General features: G+C 42.7%; 1 protein-coding gene across 1 annotated transcript; it reads left to right on the forward strand.

Moving 5' to 3' along the window:
* The first annotated feature begins 2,977 nt into the window (after window positions 1-2,977).
* CLEC3A (C-type lectin domain family 3 member A) lies at window positions 2,978-13,564 on the forward strand. The gene is made up of 3 exons (XM_019978770.2): window positions 2,978-3,432; window positions 9,009-9,092; window positions 11,945-13,564. The coding sequence occupies exons 1-3, from the start codon at window positions 3,318-3,320 to the stop codon at window positions 12,337-12,339; spliced, it is 594 nt and encodes a 197-aa protein (XP_019834329.2). The 5' UTR covers window positions 2,978-3,317; the 3' UTR covers window positions 12,340-13,564.
* Window positions 13,565-15,990: the final 2,426 nt, after the last annotated feature.

Raw genomic sequence — 15,990 nt, forward strand, 5'->3', positions numbered from 1 at the left:
ATGAAACTATCCTCCATGCTACTGTAATGCTGGCTGCAACATTATACGTTTATTTGCCCAAACCTGCAGAACTCTCCAAGTGAAAAAGTGAATCCTAATATAACTACAGACTTCAGTTAATAACATGAGCTTTCCAGTTGGCGCTAGTGGTAAAGCACCTACCTGCCAAAGTGAGAGATATATAATGAGACATGGGTTCGATCCCTGGTTTGGGAAGATCCCCTAGAGGAGGGCATGGCAACCCACTCCAGTATTCTTGCCTGGAGACTCCCACGGACAGAGGAACCATACCACACACACATGCAAGGCGGTAATAATAAGAGAAACTGGGGTTGCGGGGCAGGGTGGGAAGAGGAGATCTATGGGAATTCTCAATACTCTCTGCTCAACTTTTCTGTAAATCTAAAACTGCTCCAGATATAAATGAACTTATTTACAAAACAGAAAGGGACTCACAGACATAGAAAACAAACTTAGAGTTATCAAAGGGAAAAGGAGATAAATTAGGACTTTGGGATTAACATACACATACTACGCTATATAAAATAGATAACTACTATTACTACTGTATAGCAAAGGAAACTATACCCAAAACCTTGTAATAACCTATAATGGAAAAGAATCTGAAAAAGAATATATGTACATTTACTGAGGGCTTCTCTGGGGACTCAGATGGTAAAGCATGTGCTTGCAATGCTAGAGACCTGGGTTCGATCCTTGGGTTGGAAAGATCCCCTGGAGAAGAGAATGGCCACCCACTCCACTATCCTTGCCTGGAGAATTCCATGACAAGAGGAGCCTGGTGGGCTACAATCCATGGGGTCACATAGAGCCAGACACGATTGAGTGGCCAACGCTAGCTAACATGTATAACTGAACCACTCGCTGTACACTTAAAACTAACACAGAATTGTAAATTCACTATATTTCAATTAAAATAAAAGATGGGTGATAAAAAATAAACCTGGATTTATGAAAAAAAAAAAACTGCTCTAAAAATAGTTTGCTAGTTTTAGAAGCAAGCATGGGCTTTCGGATCTGGCTAACAAAAAACAAATCAGGAAAGTGTCAGAGGCTTTCCTGGAAAGGGAAAACAGCTTAAAACAATACGGATTTTTTTTTTTTTAAGATAAGCCTAGCTTTAGCACAGGACAGACCAAAGATCTAAGAGGAATCATTAGCTATCCACCACTGTCTATAACTTGAAATCTCTTCTCAGAGTAAAGGATTTGAGAAGCTGGCAGAAAGCTTTTGGATCAATCACAAAATAGTTGTAAAACATCGATCCTTTTTCCCTTGTCAAATCAAACACATGTTTCCCAGGTCAAAAGAAGTATCTTCTGGGTCACTCAGAACTAGATTTTAAATTCAACTCCCACTCTTGGGACCTGAGTGACACTGAACAAATCTGGTTCGATTTTCTGAGGCTCAGTTTCAGTCATCCGTAAAATGCAGAGAATGTTTATACCACGGGCTTGCTGTGAAGACTAAAAATGTGTGGCATTACTGTACTATTATAAATTACGTTAAGGAAATTACAGGCATTATTACTATTATCATCATCGCTATTATCATTAAGCACTGGACATCAGACTGAATGCTTATTGTCATAACTTTGTTGACTCTTTCCAACAACGCTGTAAAGTTAGCATCCCTAGGTAACCCATTATTAAGATGAGAAAAGACTCAGAGAGGTTCAGTAACTTGTCTAAGAGCACACAGCTGCTAAACAGTTGAGAGTAAAATATGAACCCAGCTCAAGTTCGTGTCCAAGATGCTCTCAATGGCCTATATACAGATTGCCCACATCAGTACGAGTTTACATTATAAATAAAATCTTTATTTTTAAACTAACACATTATTTTTTATTTCATATATTACATTATGTTAGACTTTCCTACGTCACCGGTCTTACTTCAACATCAATATTGTAGGTAGTCTACAAGGTGGCTTTAGCAGGAGGGAAATCAAGATGGATTAGACTGGTTTTCCTCACTAAGATTCAGAAGAAATTAATCACCCCTTGATTCTTCCTGTATTGTCTCCAAAAGAAAGAAATACAATGAGTTTGGTCCTTGGGACCTTCCAAAATCTACAAACCCTGCCCTCCATCCGCACCTAGTCATCCAGATAGTGATGTCAGTTAGTCAGGACAGAGGTCTTTCCCCAGGGTCTACCTTGGACACACTCCTGGAAGTTCCTTATTTTGTCATAAGAGTCTACCTGGTTCTCAGTTGTTGCTACTGTCGTTTAGTCACTAAATCATGTCTGACTCTCTGTGACCTCATGGATTGTAGCCCACCAGTCTCCTCTGTCCATGGGATTTCCCAGGCAAGAATATTGGAGTGGGTTGCCATTTCCTCCTCCAGGGGATCTTCCCAACCCAGGGCTTGAATCCAAGTCTACTGCTTGGCAGGCGGATTCTTTACCACCTGGGAAGTCCCTGGTTCTCAGTACTTTTCCTAAAGCCCATTTCTTGCCCAGGTAAGAATAATTACAGCAAGTCTTTCACTGTATTTCTCTGTTATTTCTGTATTTCCTTTGAAAGTGTTTTTTAAGTGTTTGAGATAATTTCAAAGGAATAAAGTGTTAGTTGGTGGAGACCTGCGAGATAGTGATGGTTGACATTTTACATTAATTTTTATGGAAAAAATTCACTGTCTTTCTTTTCTTTCTAAGGTGTGTTTCCCCAAGAATTTAACTCTTGCTAAACCCACAAAATCCTAACAGGAGGCCCTTTGACCATCCCCATTACTCTGTGTGAATAAACTCTTCCCAAGCTCCATATGAGCTGTGTAGACACACGAGTGTGTGCAGATACACAGGTGGTGCTCTGGCATAACATGCACATACTCCCACAGTAACTTTCCTAGATGTGTGTATGTCACTGAACGCACTTCTCAGAATATTAAGTGAACTGCAGAGCTCCAGGCCAAAGACTTCATCAGTCTTCACAGAGAGACCCCAAGCTTCCCGGACTTTAGATTGGAAAAAAAAAGAAAGAAAAGAAAGACAAAACTTTTAGTCCCTTTATAAACTCTGATATGCTCTGAAAAGGCAAGGCAAGTAGGAAAATTTTTCTTCGCAGGAAATTTTTTTTTTAATGCCTAAACGAGACGTGAGAACAGGGGCCACCTTATGCGGCAGCCAGCAGAGGCACTCAAACTTTCCGTCAGCAGGATCCCAGCCAAGCTGCTCAGCGTGCTTTTATAAAGCTGGCCCCAGGCATCTCAGGGCAAGATGTGGCTGTGACGTCTACTCTGCCCTTAGTCCTCCAGAGGCAGTGGCACGGTGGCTGTCAGACTCGCCCCACAGCCATGGCAAAGAACGGACTTGTAATTTACATCCTGGTTATCACCTTGCTCCTGGATCAGACCAGCTGCCACGCATCCAAGTTCAAAGCCAGGAAGCACAGCAAACGCCGAGTGAAAGGTAACGGGGTGCCTCCATCCAGCAGAACTCTAGGCTTGCTCAGGGTGGGGAGGAGGTGGACGACGTTCATTTCCAGACTCCCCCCGGAGACCATCTCTGCTGGCGGTTACCATGGCTTCATGCGGATCTGGCATTTTCAGGGGACAGAGTGACCTCTTAATTCTCTGGGACTGTTTGATATTTAAGGAATCATATGGTAGGATTCTGGTTTCGTACAATAAAAAAGGCTCTTGCAAAAAGACTTTCTGTATTGTATATCCTCCATCAGGTGAGCTTAGGCAAGAAAATGTTCATTAGAGTGTGACAACCTGGATACAACGTCTGCTATTTGGAATGAGGGATCAAGTAGAACAAATCGATTAACAGAGTATACTGTTTCACTCATAGATATTGTACAGCTGTTCAAATTCATCTGTAAGAGAACTATAATCTTATTCAATGTGTAGTAGAGGATAGAGCTATTGGTAATGTGACTTTCGTTTCATCAATAGATATATTTTCATATCCCTGGGAATATAAGGACAGTCTATATTATATGTTTAAGCTTCTTCATGTCATAGAGAAGTTTTAAGTCTTTCACTTAAAAATATTTCAACACACAAGTCATACAGCATTTGAACATATGTTAATGCAAAACAATCTCCAAGCAATTCCAGTTTGGGGTGCCTTGAATTGGATTGAAACAGTCAAAGTGTCAGTCGCTCAGTTGTGTCCAACGCTTTATGACCCCATGGACTGTAGCCCACCAGGTTCCTCTGTCCTTGGGATTCTCCACGCAAGAGTACTGGAGTGGTTTGCCATTCCCTTCTCCAGGAGATCTTCCTGTCTCAGGGATCGAACCAGGGTCTCCTGCTTTGCAGGCAGATTCTTTACCACTGAGCCGCCAGGGAAGCCCTGAATTGGTTTAAGAGAGCTAAAAAGTCTTGCAAGGAACAAAGATAATGGCAATGTACACGCAACGCACTGAACCTAAGTCAAAACTAAATCATCGAGGAAGGCGTGGTGTGATGTGCATCTCATTCTGAGTTCTTTTCATACAGGAGATTTCAAGGTGAATACTGGCACTATTTCCTCATCAATTTCACTTCATCAAGAACAACACACAAACAGTAATACCAGCAAAGTTGAAGTCTGGATTTAACACAACACGAATGGCTGGCTGGTGAGAAGGGAGCTTCTCTTGCTGGTCACGTTGTTAAGATTATGAAGGGCCCTGCTTTAGGTCTGATGTAAGGTTCCTTTTTGTTTCTTTGATAATTCTTTATAACACTGTGCTGGCCTCTGCCACACATCACCATGAATCAGCCAGGTATACACGTCCCCTCCCTTCTCAACTCCCCTCCCATGGCCCACCCCAGCCTGTCCCTCTTAAATGCAATTTTTTTTCCCTAAAGAAATACTACACTTCTCTGTTACCTCCTTTAAAGAGAGATTAAAATATCTCTCATGAGCGATGAAGCATTTTGTGGAAGACGAAGGCAGGGAAAGGAAGGGGAGAGATGTGGCATTTCTGCTGGGTGATGAGGCATGTTTTGTCGCCAGCCTCTCTTTGCCACGAAGAAGGTGTGGTCAGCTGGTGATCACCTAGCAGGGGTGTGGGGAGGGGTGTGAATATGTGAATGTGTGTGTGTGTTCTCTGTGGGTGTTTCTGAAATAACTGCAGTTCAGGGCATCATGTTCTATCCTCCAAGGCACACACACACAAGTGCACACACACGCTTTTGTTTGCTTTTTAACCGACTGGGTCCAATCCTAGACATCATCCTTCCAAAGCAGTTTGGCTCATTTTTTGCTGTGAGACCCAAGAAAGTAGATTCTACAATACGCAAAGCCATTAGCCTAAACCTGTTAAACAGTTCTTTTAAACTGCCTGGAAATAATACCAAATCTTATGAAAGCAAAAGCAAAAGTCATTTTTTTCTCTCTCAATTCTTTCCATAGAATTAACCATGATTAACTGCTAAGAGATAATATTCCCAGAGTTTTCTTTAATGCCCAATTAAAAATTGATTTGTTGTTGTTTAGTTGCTAAGTCATGTCTGACTCTTTGTGACCCCATGGACTGTAGCCCCACCAGGCTCCTCTGTCCATGGGATTTTCCTAGCAAGAATACTGGAGTGGGTTGCCATTTCCTTTTTCAGGGGATCTTCTCAACCCAGGAGTCAAACCCAAGTCTCCCACTTGGCAGGTGGATTCTTTACTACTCTGACACCCGGGAAGCCCTACTTTTAACAAAATAAGTGTTGGCTGTCTAAAGTACTTGGCAGACAAATTAGCTGATTTTATCTGTTAACTCTTGGATAACCTCACATATAAGGCATTCCTCAGTCCTTTTAAAAGCTGCCTAATATTCCATGTGTGGATGGGTTATGGCTTATTTAATCTGTTCTTTCTTGGTGAAGCTCTATGTTAATCAAATCTATCTCTTTTTGATCCAATGCCTCAGTGAATTGCTTTGTACATAGATATTGATCCCAATGCTAGAATATCGTGATGATACTTCTCTAGAAGTAAAATGGTAAGTTAGTTACACCATCTGTCTTTCAAAACGGTAGCATGAACTTGTGTTCTCAACTTCAGTATACGAGAGCACCTACTGAGTTTCTCTTGTGGCTCAAAAGTTAAAGAATCGGCCTGCAATGCAGGACAGGAGACCCAGGTTCAATCCCTGGGTCAGAAGGAACCCCTGGAGAAGGAAACGGCAAATCATTTCAGTATTCCTGCCTGGAAAATCCCATGGACAGAGGAAACTGGTGGGCTACAGCCCAGGGAGTCTCAGAGTCAGACACGACTGAGTGCCTAACATGCACACACACCTTGACAACCTGACCTATCGTCAGTTTAAGCTGTGCCAGCCTAACAAAACCCCAGAAGACTTTAAATTTGCATCTCTTTGCTTATTAATGAGGTTGAGATATTTTTTCATGTATTTACTGGTCATTTTTTCCAGCAATTATTTTTGCATTCTTATCCAGTACCTATTTTTGGAGAACAACAATAATAAAATGAAAGGGAGCCTTTAAAAAACTCAAAATGGTAATTGAGCGATTTAGCTCCAAAAACAAGTTTCCCCTGCTATTCACTTCACGGGCCTCAACAAATTAGGTTGAGCAATGCAAGTTATGTTGTAGTAATGAATTAAATATAATCTCTATTTAGTGATATAGTTGTTCCCTGTATTCATTTTGACAAAACACAACCACATTTCTCACAAAGGACAGAAGCAGACTCCAAGCCACCTGGATAACAATTTCCATAATGGTCTCCCAGGAGCCTAATATTAATTCATGTGCCTTCATGTTAATTACAATGTTTACAGCTCCCCTGTGGAGGCCAGTTACTTAAATAGTGTGGAGTTGGAAGCTGGGAGGAACTGGGGTGACATCTGTATGGCTCACAACTTGTAACCTGGAAGAAAACTTAGCAGTCTTTGCAAGTCCGGCCTCCAACAGCCACTGGCTTTGCATAGTGAATGCACCCCTATATTTATTCTGGGTTGAATGGCCCTGTTGAGGAAACCCTTGTTATTGTGCTTCTCAGCTGAGCTATCGGAGAAGGCAAGGGCACCCCACTCCAGTACTCTTGCCTTGAAAATCCATGGACAGAGGAGCCTGGTAGGCTGCAGTCCATGGGGTCGCTAAGAGTCGGGCACGACTGAGCGGCTTCACTTTCACTTTTCACTTTCATGCATTGGAGAAGGAAATGGCCACCCACTCCAGTATACTTGCCTGAAGAATCCCAGGGACAGGGGAGCCTGGTGGGCTGCTGTCTCTGGCGTCGCACAGAGTCGGACACGACTGAAGCGACTTAGCAGCAGCAGCAGCAGCAGCAGCTGAGCTACTGGATGCCTTGAGAATGGATGTCCGTGCCTGGATACCCCAGGAGGCATTTCCCAACCTGAATGTGGAAACACCTGACTTGCAAAGCACATGTTTAAGGGGGAAATGAGTCAGCCATGTTTGGATACTGGCCTGTCCTGAAAACACCCAAGACAGAACACAGATTCTCCATGTGGTACCCCTGCAAAGAGGCAGCTGGGAACAGCCATATCAAGCTTTAAGCGTCTTAGCTGCTTGAGGCTACATAGTAGGGACCAAGCAGGTAAAGGTCGTCACTGTGCAGAAACAGATGGAAGGGGTGGAAAGAGAACAGATTTGAAGACAGCAAGATTCGAATCCAACTCTGCACCTTACAGCTGGGTGGTCTTCGACAGGTTCATTCAGTTTTCTGTGCCTCTCTTTTTTTCTGAAGTGATATTGTCTATTTCATAGTAACATTGAAAGAATTCAGCTCCTGGCACACAGTGTATGGTGGCTTTAATATTCTTAAATGTGTATTAAGATTTATTTATTATCATTCCTGCTTTTGAAGAGCTCACAAGTTGTCAGTTTCTAAGACACTGCCCAGCAGGTCTGGATTTTTGATTCGTCAAAGTTACTAATTTCCTACTCCTTATTTATACCCAAGGAGAGCCATGGGGACATCCAAGACTAAATAAATTGCTAGTCCTTAATACAGAAGCATTTTCATAGGGCTGTTTATCACTGCCTTTCCATACTTCTCCATGAAAACCACTTAACCCTGCTAAGAGCCATTACACCTGGAGCATCAGTTGAGTAGGGGTATTGAGGCCAGGGGACCTGGAGACCCAATTAAGTCTGAGTATGAGTTCTACCACTTACTTGCCAATTATGCTTATTGAGTTCATTCTCACTCTTCAGTGGGAATCTCATTTTCCTCCATTCCTAACTATCTTTGAAGAGTAAGTGAAAATAACATGAAACTATTTTGTATGCCATCATTTATTCACTCAATAAACGTTATGAGATTGATTATGTGCCAAGCATCATGTGAAACATCAGGAATACCATGGACAACCAGAGAGATAAAATTAAGTAAGTAAAGAAACACGATTATAGATTGGAGAAAGTGTGTGGAAGAAAAACAAAGGTTCAAGGAAAGAGACCAGCCAGAGAGATGTAGAGAGGATGATCAGAAAGTCTTCTCAGAAGAGGAGATGTTTAAGCTTGATAAGACGATGGATAAGGGAGTTCCCTGGCAGTCCAGTGGTTAACATTCCACGCTTCCAATGCAGAGCGTGAGAGTTTGATCCTTGGTTGGGGAACTAAGATCCCACATGCTGTGGGGCCAAAACAAAATAAAACTGAAGTGTTAAGAAAAAGAAAAAGGACAAGACCTGGGCCAAGAGTGTCCCAGGCAGAAAGATCACACTCGAAGGGTCCTGTGATGTTCTAGAGTGCATCGAAAATCAACCAGTCTAAAGTCTAGTGATGGGCAGGGAGTCACACGGGATAGGGCTGGAGAGATAGACAGGCGCCCCACCTCACAGAAGAAACTCCCAGTATTATTACCCCCACCAAACCCTTACAAATCTTCCTGAACAACTTTGCGTTCATTCATTGTTTTTCATGTACTCTGGGCTCAGTTTCATCAAAATCACCCTCGGCTTATGTTCTGTATCCCGAAACTTTATCTTATTTTGTTTTATTTGTACTTTATTTTAATCATATGTTGTTTTATTCATCCTATCCCACCCCACTCTAAAAAATCCTCAGAGAAGGATGGAGACCTGAAGACTCAAGTGGAAAAGCTCTGGAGAGAAGTCAATGCCCTGAAGGAAATGCAAGCCCTGCAGACAGGTGAGACTCGTCTTATCTCAACAAGATAGGAAAAGAAATTGTGATTAGCCAGCAATTCAAACCACATTGAGAGTGCATGTCATTCTAGGTGACATTTAAAAAAAGAGAGAGAGACATTGACAAGGCAGAGATGAGTCCAGGACAAAGGATTCAAAAGCTGGGAGGATGAATGTTTTGGGAAATCAGCTTGATTTTCCACTTCCTTCGCCTGTCAATGAGTGGAATAAAAATCAAACCAAAAATCAAATCAAATGTATTATTGCATTTCAATAATACATTTTGGAAGACCATCCATATATATATATATATTTTTTTGCTGTGCTGTGCGACATGCGAGATACCTGATCTTAGTTTCCTGACCTATGACCTAGGATGGAACTCTTTCCCCCTGCTTTGGGAGCACAGAGTCTTAACCACTGGACCACCAGGGAAGCCCTCATAATTCTTTATTAGGCAATGGAACACAATTGAAGCAAGTATTAACTCGACAAAATAACCAGCATTTCTTAGCTGTTTACTAAGATGCTTAGGTCCCCAGGCAGCTCAGTGGTAAAGAATTCGCCTGCCAATGCAGGAGACCTGAGTTTGATCCCTGGGTCAGGAAGACCCCCTGGAGGAGGAAATGGCGACCTACTCCAGTATTCTTGCCTGGGAGATCCCATGGACAGAGAAGCCTGGAGGACTACAGTCCATGGGGCCACAAGTGTTGGACATGACTTAGCAACTAAACAACGACAACAAAATAACCCACTGAGAGCTCAGCCAAGGTGGAACTAAACCCAGGGTCACAGGACTCAGCTCTGGCGACACTGAGTGGGTCAGATGCTCTGGAGAAGAGCTTGCCAGCAGGGGGCAGCAGTGAGTGTTCCTAATGGCAACCCACTCCAGTGTTCTTGCCTGGAGAATTCCAGGGATGGGGGAGCCTGGTGGGCTGCCATCTATGGGGTTGCACAGAGTCGGATACGACTGAAGCAACTTAGCAGCAGCAGCAGCAGCAGCAGAGCTCCCAGCAGCCTATGAAGCTCCCAGGGCGAGGAAATGAGAGCCACGCTGGGCAGACTCTGGAACACCCCTGGCTTGCAATGTTCACATCCTCAGGGAGGAATACTGTCATAGCAACTCCAAAGGCAGAGCTTCGAGGGTCCCAGAAGAGAGCTGCCCAATTACAAGAGTTAATGCCTTCAAGGAATACCAAAGTTAGGGCTTTTTCATCAGCTATTTATGGCCCCCAGGGCTCCCCAGGGGGCTCAGTGGTAAAGAGTCCACCTACAGTGCAGGAGACACGGAAGACATGGGTTCGGTCCCTGGGTCAGGAAGATTCCCTGCAGAAGGAAATAGCAACTCACTCCAGTCTTCTTGCCTAGGAAATGCCATGGACAAAGGATTCTGGAGGGCTGCAGTCCATGGGGTGACCAAAGAGTCAGACACACCTGAGCGATTGAGCTCGGCACACTGATAGCTCCCAGGCCAGCTGTATGCTACCAGTCTTGAGCCATTTTTACCATAAGCAATATTGCCTAGTTACACTGCTGGCAGGTCCCTTTATCAAGTTTCCTGGGGAACAGAATCAGGAAGTTAAAGGAAGGTCAAATGAGTTTTCAGAAGAGGAAAGAGCTTGGTTAACCCTTCAGCCATAGTTGGGGGCTATAATAATACTTTATAAACATCAACACAGTTCAGTCGCTCAGTCGTGTCCAACTCTTTGCGACCCCATGGACTGCAGCACACCAGGTTTCCCTATCCATCACCATCTCCCAGAGCTTACTCAAACTCATATCCATCATGAACACATTAATCCTTCAATAATTTATGAGACAGATGCTGCTATAATTCTTCTCAGTTTACAGATGAGGAAACTGAGGCACAGGGAAATTAAGGCTGACACAGATAATAAATATCAGAACTGACACCTAAGCTGAGGCAGTACAGCCCTGAAGCCTGATTCTCCAATGCTATGCCTTAAAACTATCTTTATATTTGGCTTATATCCTGGATAAGATAAACAATATTTAGCTTATTGTTATCTGCTGTGGGCTCAGTTATCTGCTGTAATCTTACGTGCAATGTAAGTCACCTTTTTATATGCTAACAACTCTTTTAAGCTTCATTATATTGTGAGCTCAGTTGCTTCAGTCGTGTCTGACTCTGTGACCCCATGGACTGTAGCCCACCAGGCTCCTCTATCCATTGGATTCTCCAGGCAAGAATACTTGACTGGGTAGCTATTTCCTTCTCCAGGGGATCTTCGGGATACAGGAATCGAACGCATGTCTCCTGCATTGGCCGGCAGATTCTTTACCACTGAGCCACAGGGAAGCCCCAGGCTTCACTACCCTGATATGTAAGGACAGGTGTAATAAGAATCCCACATCATGGGACAGTTGTGATTATCATACGGGTTCATTTATGTAAAATGCTGGGCACAGTGTCTGCCTCTGTGCACAGAGTCTTCATTACACGCTGACTCACCATTATCTCCATGCATCGTCCTTTCCACCACTGTCTGCTGCTACTGGCCAGGGCCAGTTCTAGATTCGGAGAAGGCAGTGGCACCCCACTCCAGTACTCTTGCCTGGAAAATCCCATGGACGGAGGAGCCTGGTGGGCTGCAGTCCATGGGGACGCAAAAAGTCAGACACAACTGAGTGTATTCACTTTCACTTTTCCCTTTCATGCACTGGAGAAGGAAATGGCAACCCATTCCGGTATTCTTGCCTGGAGAATCCCGGGGACGACGGAGCCTGGTGGGCTGCCACAGAGTCGGACATGACTGAAGCGACTTAGAAGCAGCAGCAGTTCTAGATTATTATACTCCCACAGCATGTTAATATGTCAAATCTCACATTTTACAGTCTGTCTCCGAGGCACAAAATTTCACAAGAAGTGCTACCTTGCCGTGGAAGGCTCGAAGCACTTCCACGAAGCCAATGAAGACTGCATTTCCAAGGGCGGGACCCTGGTTGTCCCCAGAAGCACGGATGAAATCAATGCCCTCCGAGACTATGGTAAAAGGAGCCTGCCGGGGGTCAATGACTTTTGGCTGGGCATCAATGACATGGTCGCAGAAGGCAAGTTTGTCGACATCAATGGGCTTGCCATCTCCTTCCTCAACTGGGACCAGGCACAGCCTAACGGTGGCAAGCGGGAAAATTGTGCCCTCTTCTCCCAGTCAGCTCAGGGCAAGTGGAGTGACGAGGCCTGTCACAGCAGCAAGAGGTACATATGTGAGTTCACCATCCCTCAATAGTCCCTTCTCAGGTACACCTTCCCAGAAAGACCGGTCATGATTTACAGGCTGATGGTTCTCAAGAATGGTTCAAAATCGTCATAGGGGAGGCGATGTCCCTAGGAAAACGAGAGGCAGCCAAGCTTGCTACCACACTGTATTGTGATTTTTCCCCTCCACGGGGATTGGGGGATCGGAAAATAATCATTCCGTCATGTACACACTGCTCAAGCAGCTTCTGCAAAAATGGGCTATTAGACCTTTCTCATTCCTGGTCCCTCTTCCTTGTATAGACCAGGTGTGTATCAAAAAGACAATGGCCAGAAAAGCAAGCTGTAGGCTACCTGGAAGATCTTCTGTTAAAGGTTTCATATGTATCTGAGTGATGAGGTGCTACATAATCCAAAACCTTTTCAGTCTGATGCTCGGTCTGCTCCCCCCTAGTGACAGCATCTTATTAGCCGTCACCCTTTCCTTGAGTCGCAGCATCCCCTGGTGGGACATGTAACTGCTCTATCACATGGATACATAGAAGTCTCAGATAAGCTCTGGTTTAACTCTGTTTTCTTCAAACCCACCCGACTCCTGCCCCCGCCCCCAGTGATATATACACATCGTTGTTTTTTTTGTTTTTTTTTTTAAGTTCCCAGTAAAGATCTGAAAGGAAATGTTAAGGCAGCATAATATTTGGTCAGTTTCCACCCTAGTATGACATTACAGTTTCCAACCTGAATAGGTAAACCGAAGGCAGAACAGAGTAGCAGACTGTATAGAAAAAGAGAAACTTTTTAAAGTCTCCTTTTCCCCTGCTTTAGTTTTATGAAATCAACAGCGGATATTATACATCTTAGTTTCCTTTTTTAAAATATATTTTACACAGATATATATTTTAACAATCATATATTTAAGTCTATTCGGAGAAAAATCTATATTTAGATTGAAAGTTGGAAGGTGGATTTAAAAAACCTTTTTTGAGTTACATGTACATCTATACTTTTATTCTGCCAAGTGCTGCTCCCCCTAAATTGTTTAGATTGTGTAATGTAATGCCATTGCTTAATAAGAAATTATGAAGTTAAGCCTTGGAGAAAATGGGTTTTTTAGAAGCAAACAATTCTAGGTACATTCTGTTCTTCAAATAAACATCCTTTTTTTTTTCCCTTTAAATGTTGAATATGTTTTGGGAACAAAATCCTTCTTTATAAACTTAATCATGTATGCTTGGAATTAAGTTTTAGTTCTTCACACTGCACAATAATAATAAAGCCTGAATTCTGATCAATGTGGGGTTATATGGGTATTGTCTGGAGTTATTCAAACTATGTTGGTTTATATCAGACTTGAAATTGGGGGATAAATGCACTAGATTTGATCAAACTGGTGATTTAGATGTGCTGTAAGGATAGTTTTACTTGAGAATAAAGAAGTAAAGTGGAGACGGAGGAAGAGAACTTTTTAAAAGTTGCACCTGCCATTGTTTCTGGTTGACCCTGATCAATTTCCTCTTCCAACGCAACCACAGTCTCCGCGTGGGAATCTTATCAAATTGCAGATCCCATAGGTCTGGGCTGAGGTCCCAGATTCCTCACTTCTAAAAGCATCTAGTGGAAGCCAACAGGGCTGGACCACACACCACAGTCTGAGAGCAAGGGTCTGAACCTGTAACTATTGCCCAGAGACAGTCTCTGCTGATTCAGGTCTGTTCCCCTTTAACTCAAGTCAAGGGTAGGACCTACAGTTAATCTGTGTGAAGAACAATACTGAGAGAAATTTTTCTACCCATCACAGATGCTTCCAGCCATATCATTACATGATCTACAAAATAAAAGTCCATTAGTTAAAGGAAACAGTAATTGAGACTCAACTTAGTGATCTGAAGGAAAATGTATCTCAAGGCTCAAAGGCATAAGTTGAATAGAAGTTCTTACGCTAAAAATAAAGATACAACGTCTTTCCTGCTCTCTGATTACAGAGAACTTTCATATTCTCACCAACTTCAGTACATCTAACAGATAAAGAAGCCCACTAATTTTAGTTATTTAAGTTATTAATTTAATCTGATGTCAGAGATTCAAAGGACACCTACTAACTATAAAGCACCATGGTACATAATACGTAAGGACAGAAAGGAAGTAAGTGATGTTATCTATACTAGCTCACAGGAGGAGAGCAGGACTTGTCTCTGGAGTCCAGGAAAAAAATATTAGTAGCTCTAATTATATATGAAAATTGTAAATTTACAGATTATTACTATCTAGTTTAACCTAAACTGAAACCCACAAAATGGGCACTGATTTAAACAGATTCTCACAAAGAAACACCACATTGAACATGCACTAATAGTAAGACAAAATGTGCCCACATTCAAACAAGCAGAGCTAACACGTCTACTGATTCAGAGAGGCATGCATATTGCAGGCAAACCCATTCAGAATCTTTCCCAGTGATTGCCAATGCCACTGGGAGTCATGAAACGCTTTTTGCTATTTTATTTTTGCTAGAAACATTAAACAGGAACAAAGAGAATTTAGGCTTCTGACAGAATTCTTCCCTTCCAGTTAGATGCAATGTGCAGAATGAAGCCAAACATAGATAAGCCGTGATGAGAAATGACAGGGTGGAGAGGGAAAACAGGGAAGGGGAGAGACAGAGAGAGAGAGAGGAAACGAGTGTGTGTTTTCACAAAATGCTGAGTTTATCATTCTTAAAGCCCTGGTTTTTATTTCTGCAAATTCTCTGAGCTACTGTACAATCCCTTTCCTTTTGCATCTGAGCTAGCTGGAGTTGGCATACTGACCAGGATAGCCTAGGTTATGAATTTGCAGAGCTTACATCTAGAGAGGCAAACAAACAGTAAACAAGCAAAGGAAAAAACAAGATCATCTCAGAAAATATGACGAAACGTCAAAGGACTGACATGACAACGCGGCATAACAAATGACACAATTAAAATGACACAGGAAGGAAATCAAACAAGGAGATGAAAGATGGAGTGACGAGAGGGAGTATTGCCAGACAGAACAGACAACTTTTGTAATACACTCCCCCGCCTGTTGAAAGAGGATGGAAAAGAAAGCGATCCATAATCTTCAGGGCAAAAGTGCAAGAGAGACCCCAAGAACATTGACTAACCCCAAATCACCCAGCAAGCTGGGGACAGAGCAGGGACTGGAATTCAATTTCCTGTCTCCCAATGCCAGCCCAGGTCAAGGTCAGTTAAGGTCAAGGGACTTGGAGTCTGAAGACCTAGACTCCACACTCACTACATATGTGATTTCAGGTAAGAATAAACGTTTGAGTCCTCACTTCCTCCTCTCTCAACAGAAATGATAGATCATCCACAGAAATCTGAAAATATAATTGCCGAGAAAGCAAGCACTCTGGATATCGCATCTTTAAGAAAATAAAGAGCTTTGTTCCATTAAATAACCAAAACATCTCACGAAAGAAAAATCTGAAGAGTAGGGGGGAAAAAATTAGAAATTATCCTTTATCTTGGTCTTTTTCATTCATTTATCTAGTTAATAGTTATTCAGCACATGTATCCAGCAGTATCTTTTTACCACCTTCCATGCAAGGCACAGGTTACATCATTAGGCAATGTTATATCCTGCTTTATTTTACTTATAACCATTTTCCTAGCTTTTCCATAATGCACTTTTATGGTTCCAT

Source organism: Bos indicus, chromosome 18 (assembly GCF_029378745.1).
Source record: "Bos indicus isolate NIAB-ARS_2022 breed Sahiwal x Tharparkar chromosome 18, NIAB-ARS_B.indTharparkar_mat_pri_1.0, whole genome shotgun sequence".
Classification (NCBI taxonomy): Eukaryota; Metazoa; Chordata; class Mammalia; order Artiodactyla; family Bovidae; genus Bos; species Bos indicus.

Coding starts and splice junctions, on each gene's coding strand:
- CLEC3A (XM_019978770.2), top strand. CDS start 3,318: ATGGCAAAGAACGGACTTGTAATTTACATCCTGGTTATCACCTTGCTC. Junction 3,433..9,008: donor CAGCAAACGCCGAGTGAAAG/GTAACGGGGTGC, acceptor AAAAATCCTCAG/AGAAGGATGGAGACCTGAAG. Junction 9,093..11,944: donor AATGCAAGCCCTGCAGACAG/GTGAGACTCGTC, acceptor CACATTTTACAG/TCTGTCTCCGAGGCACAAAA.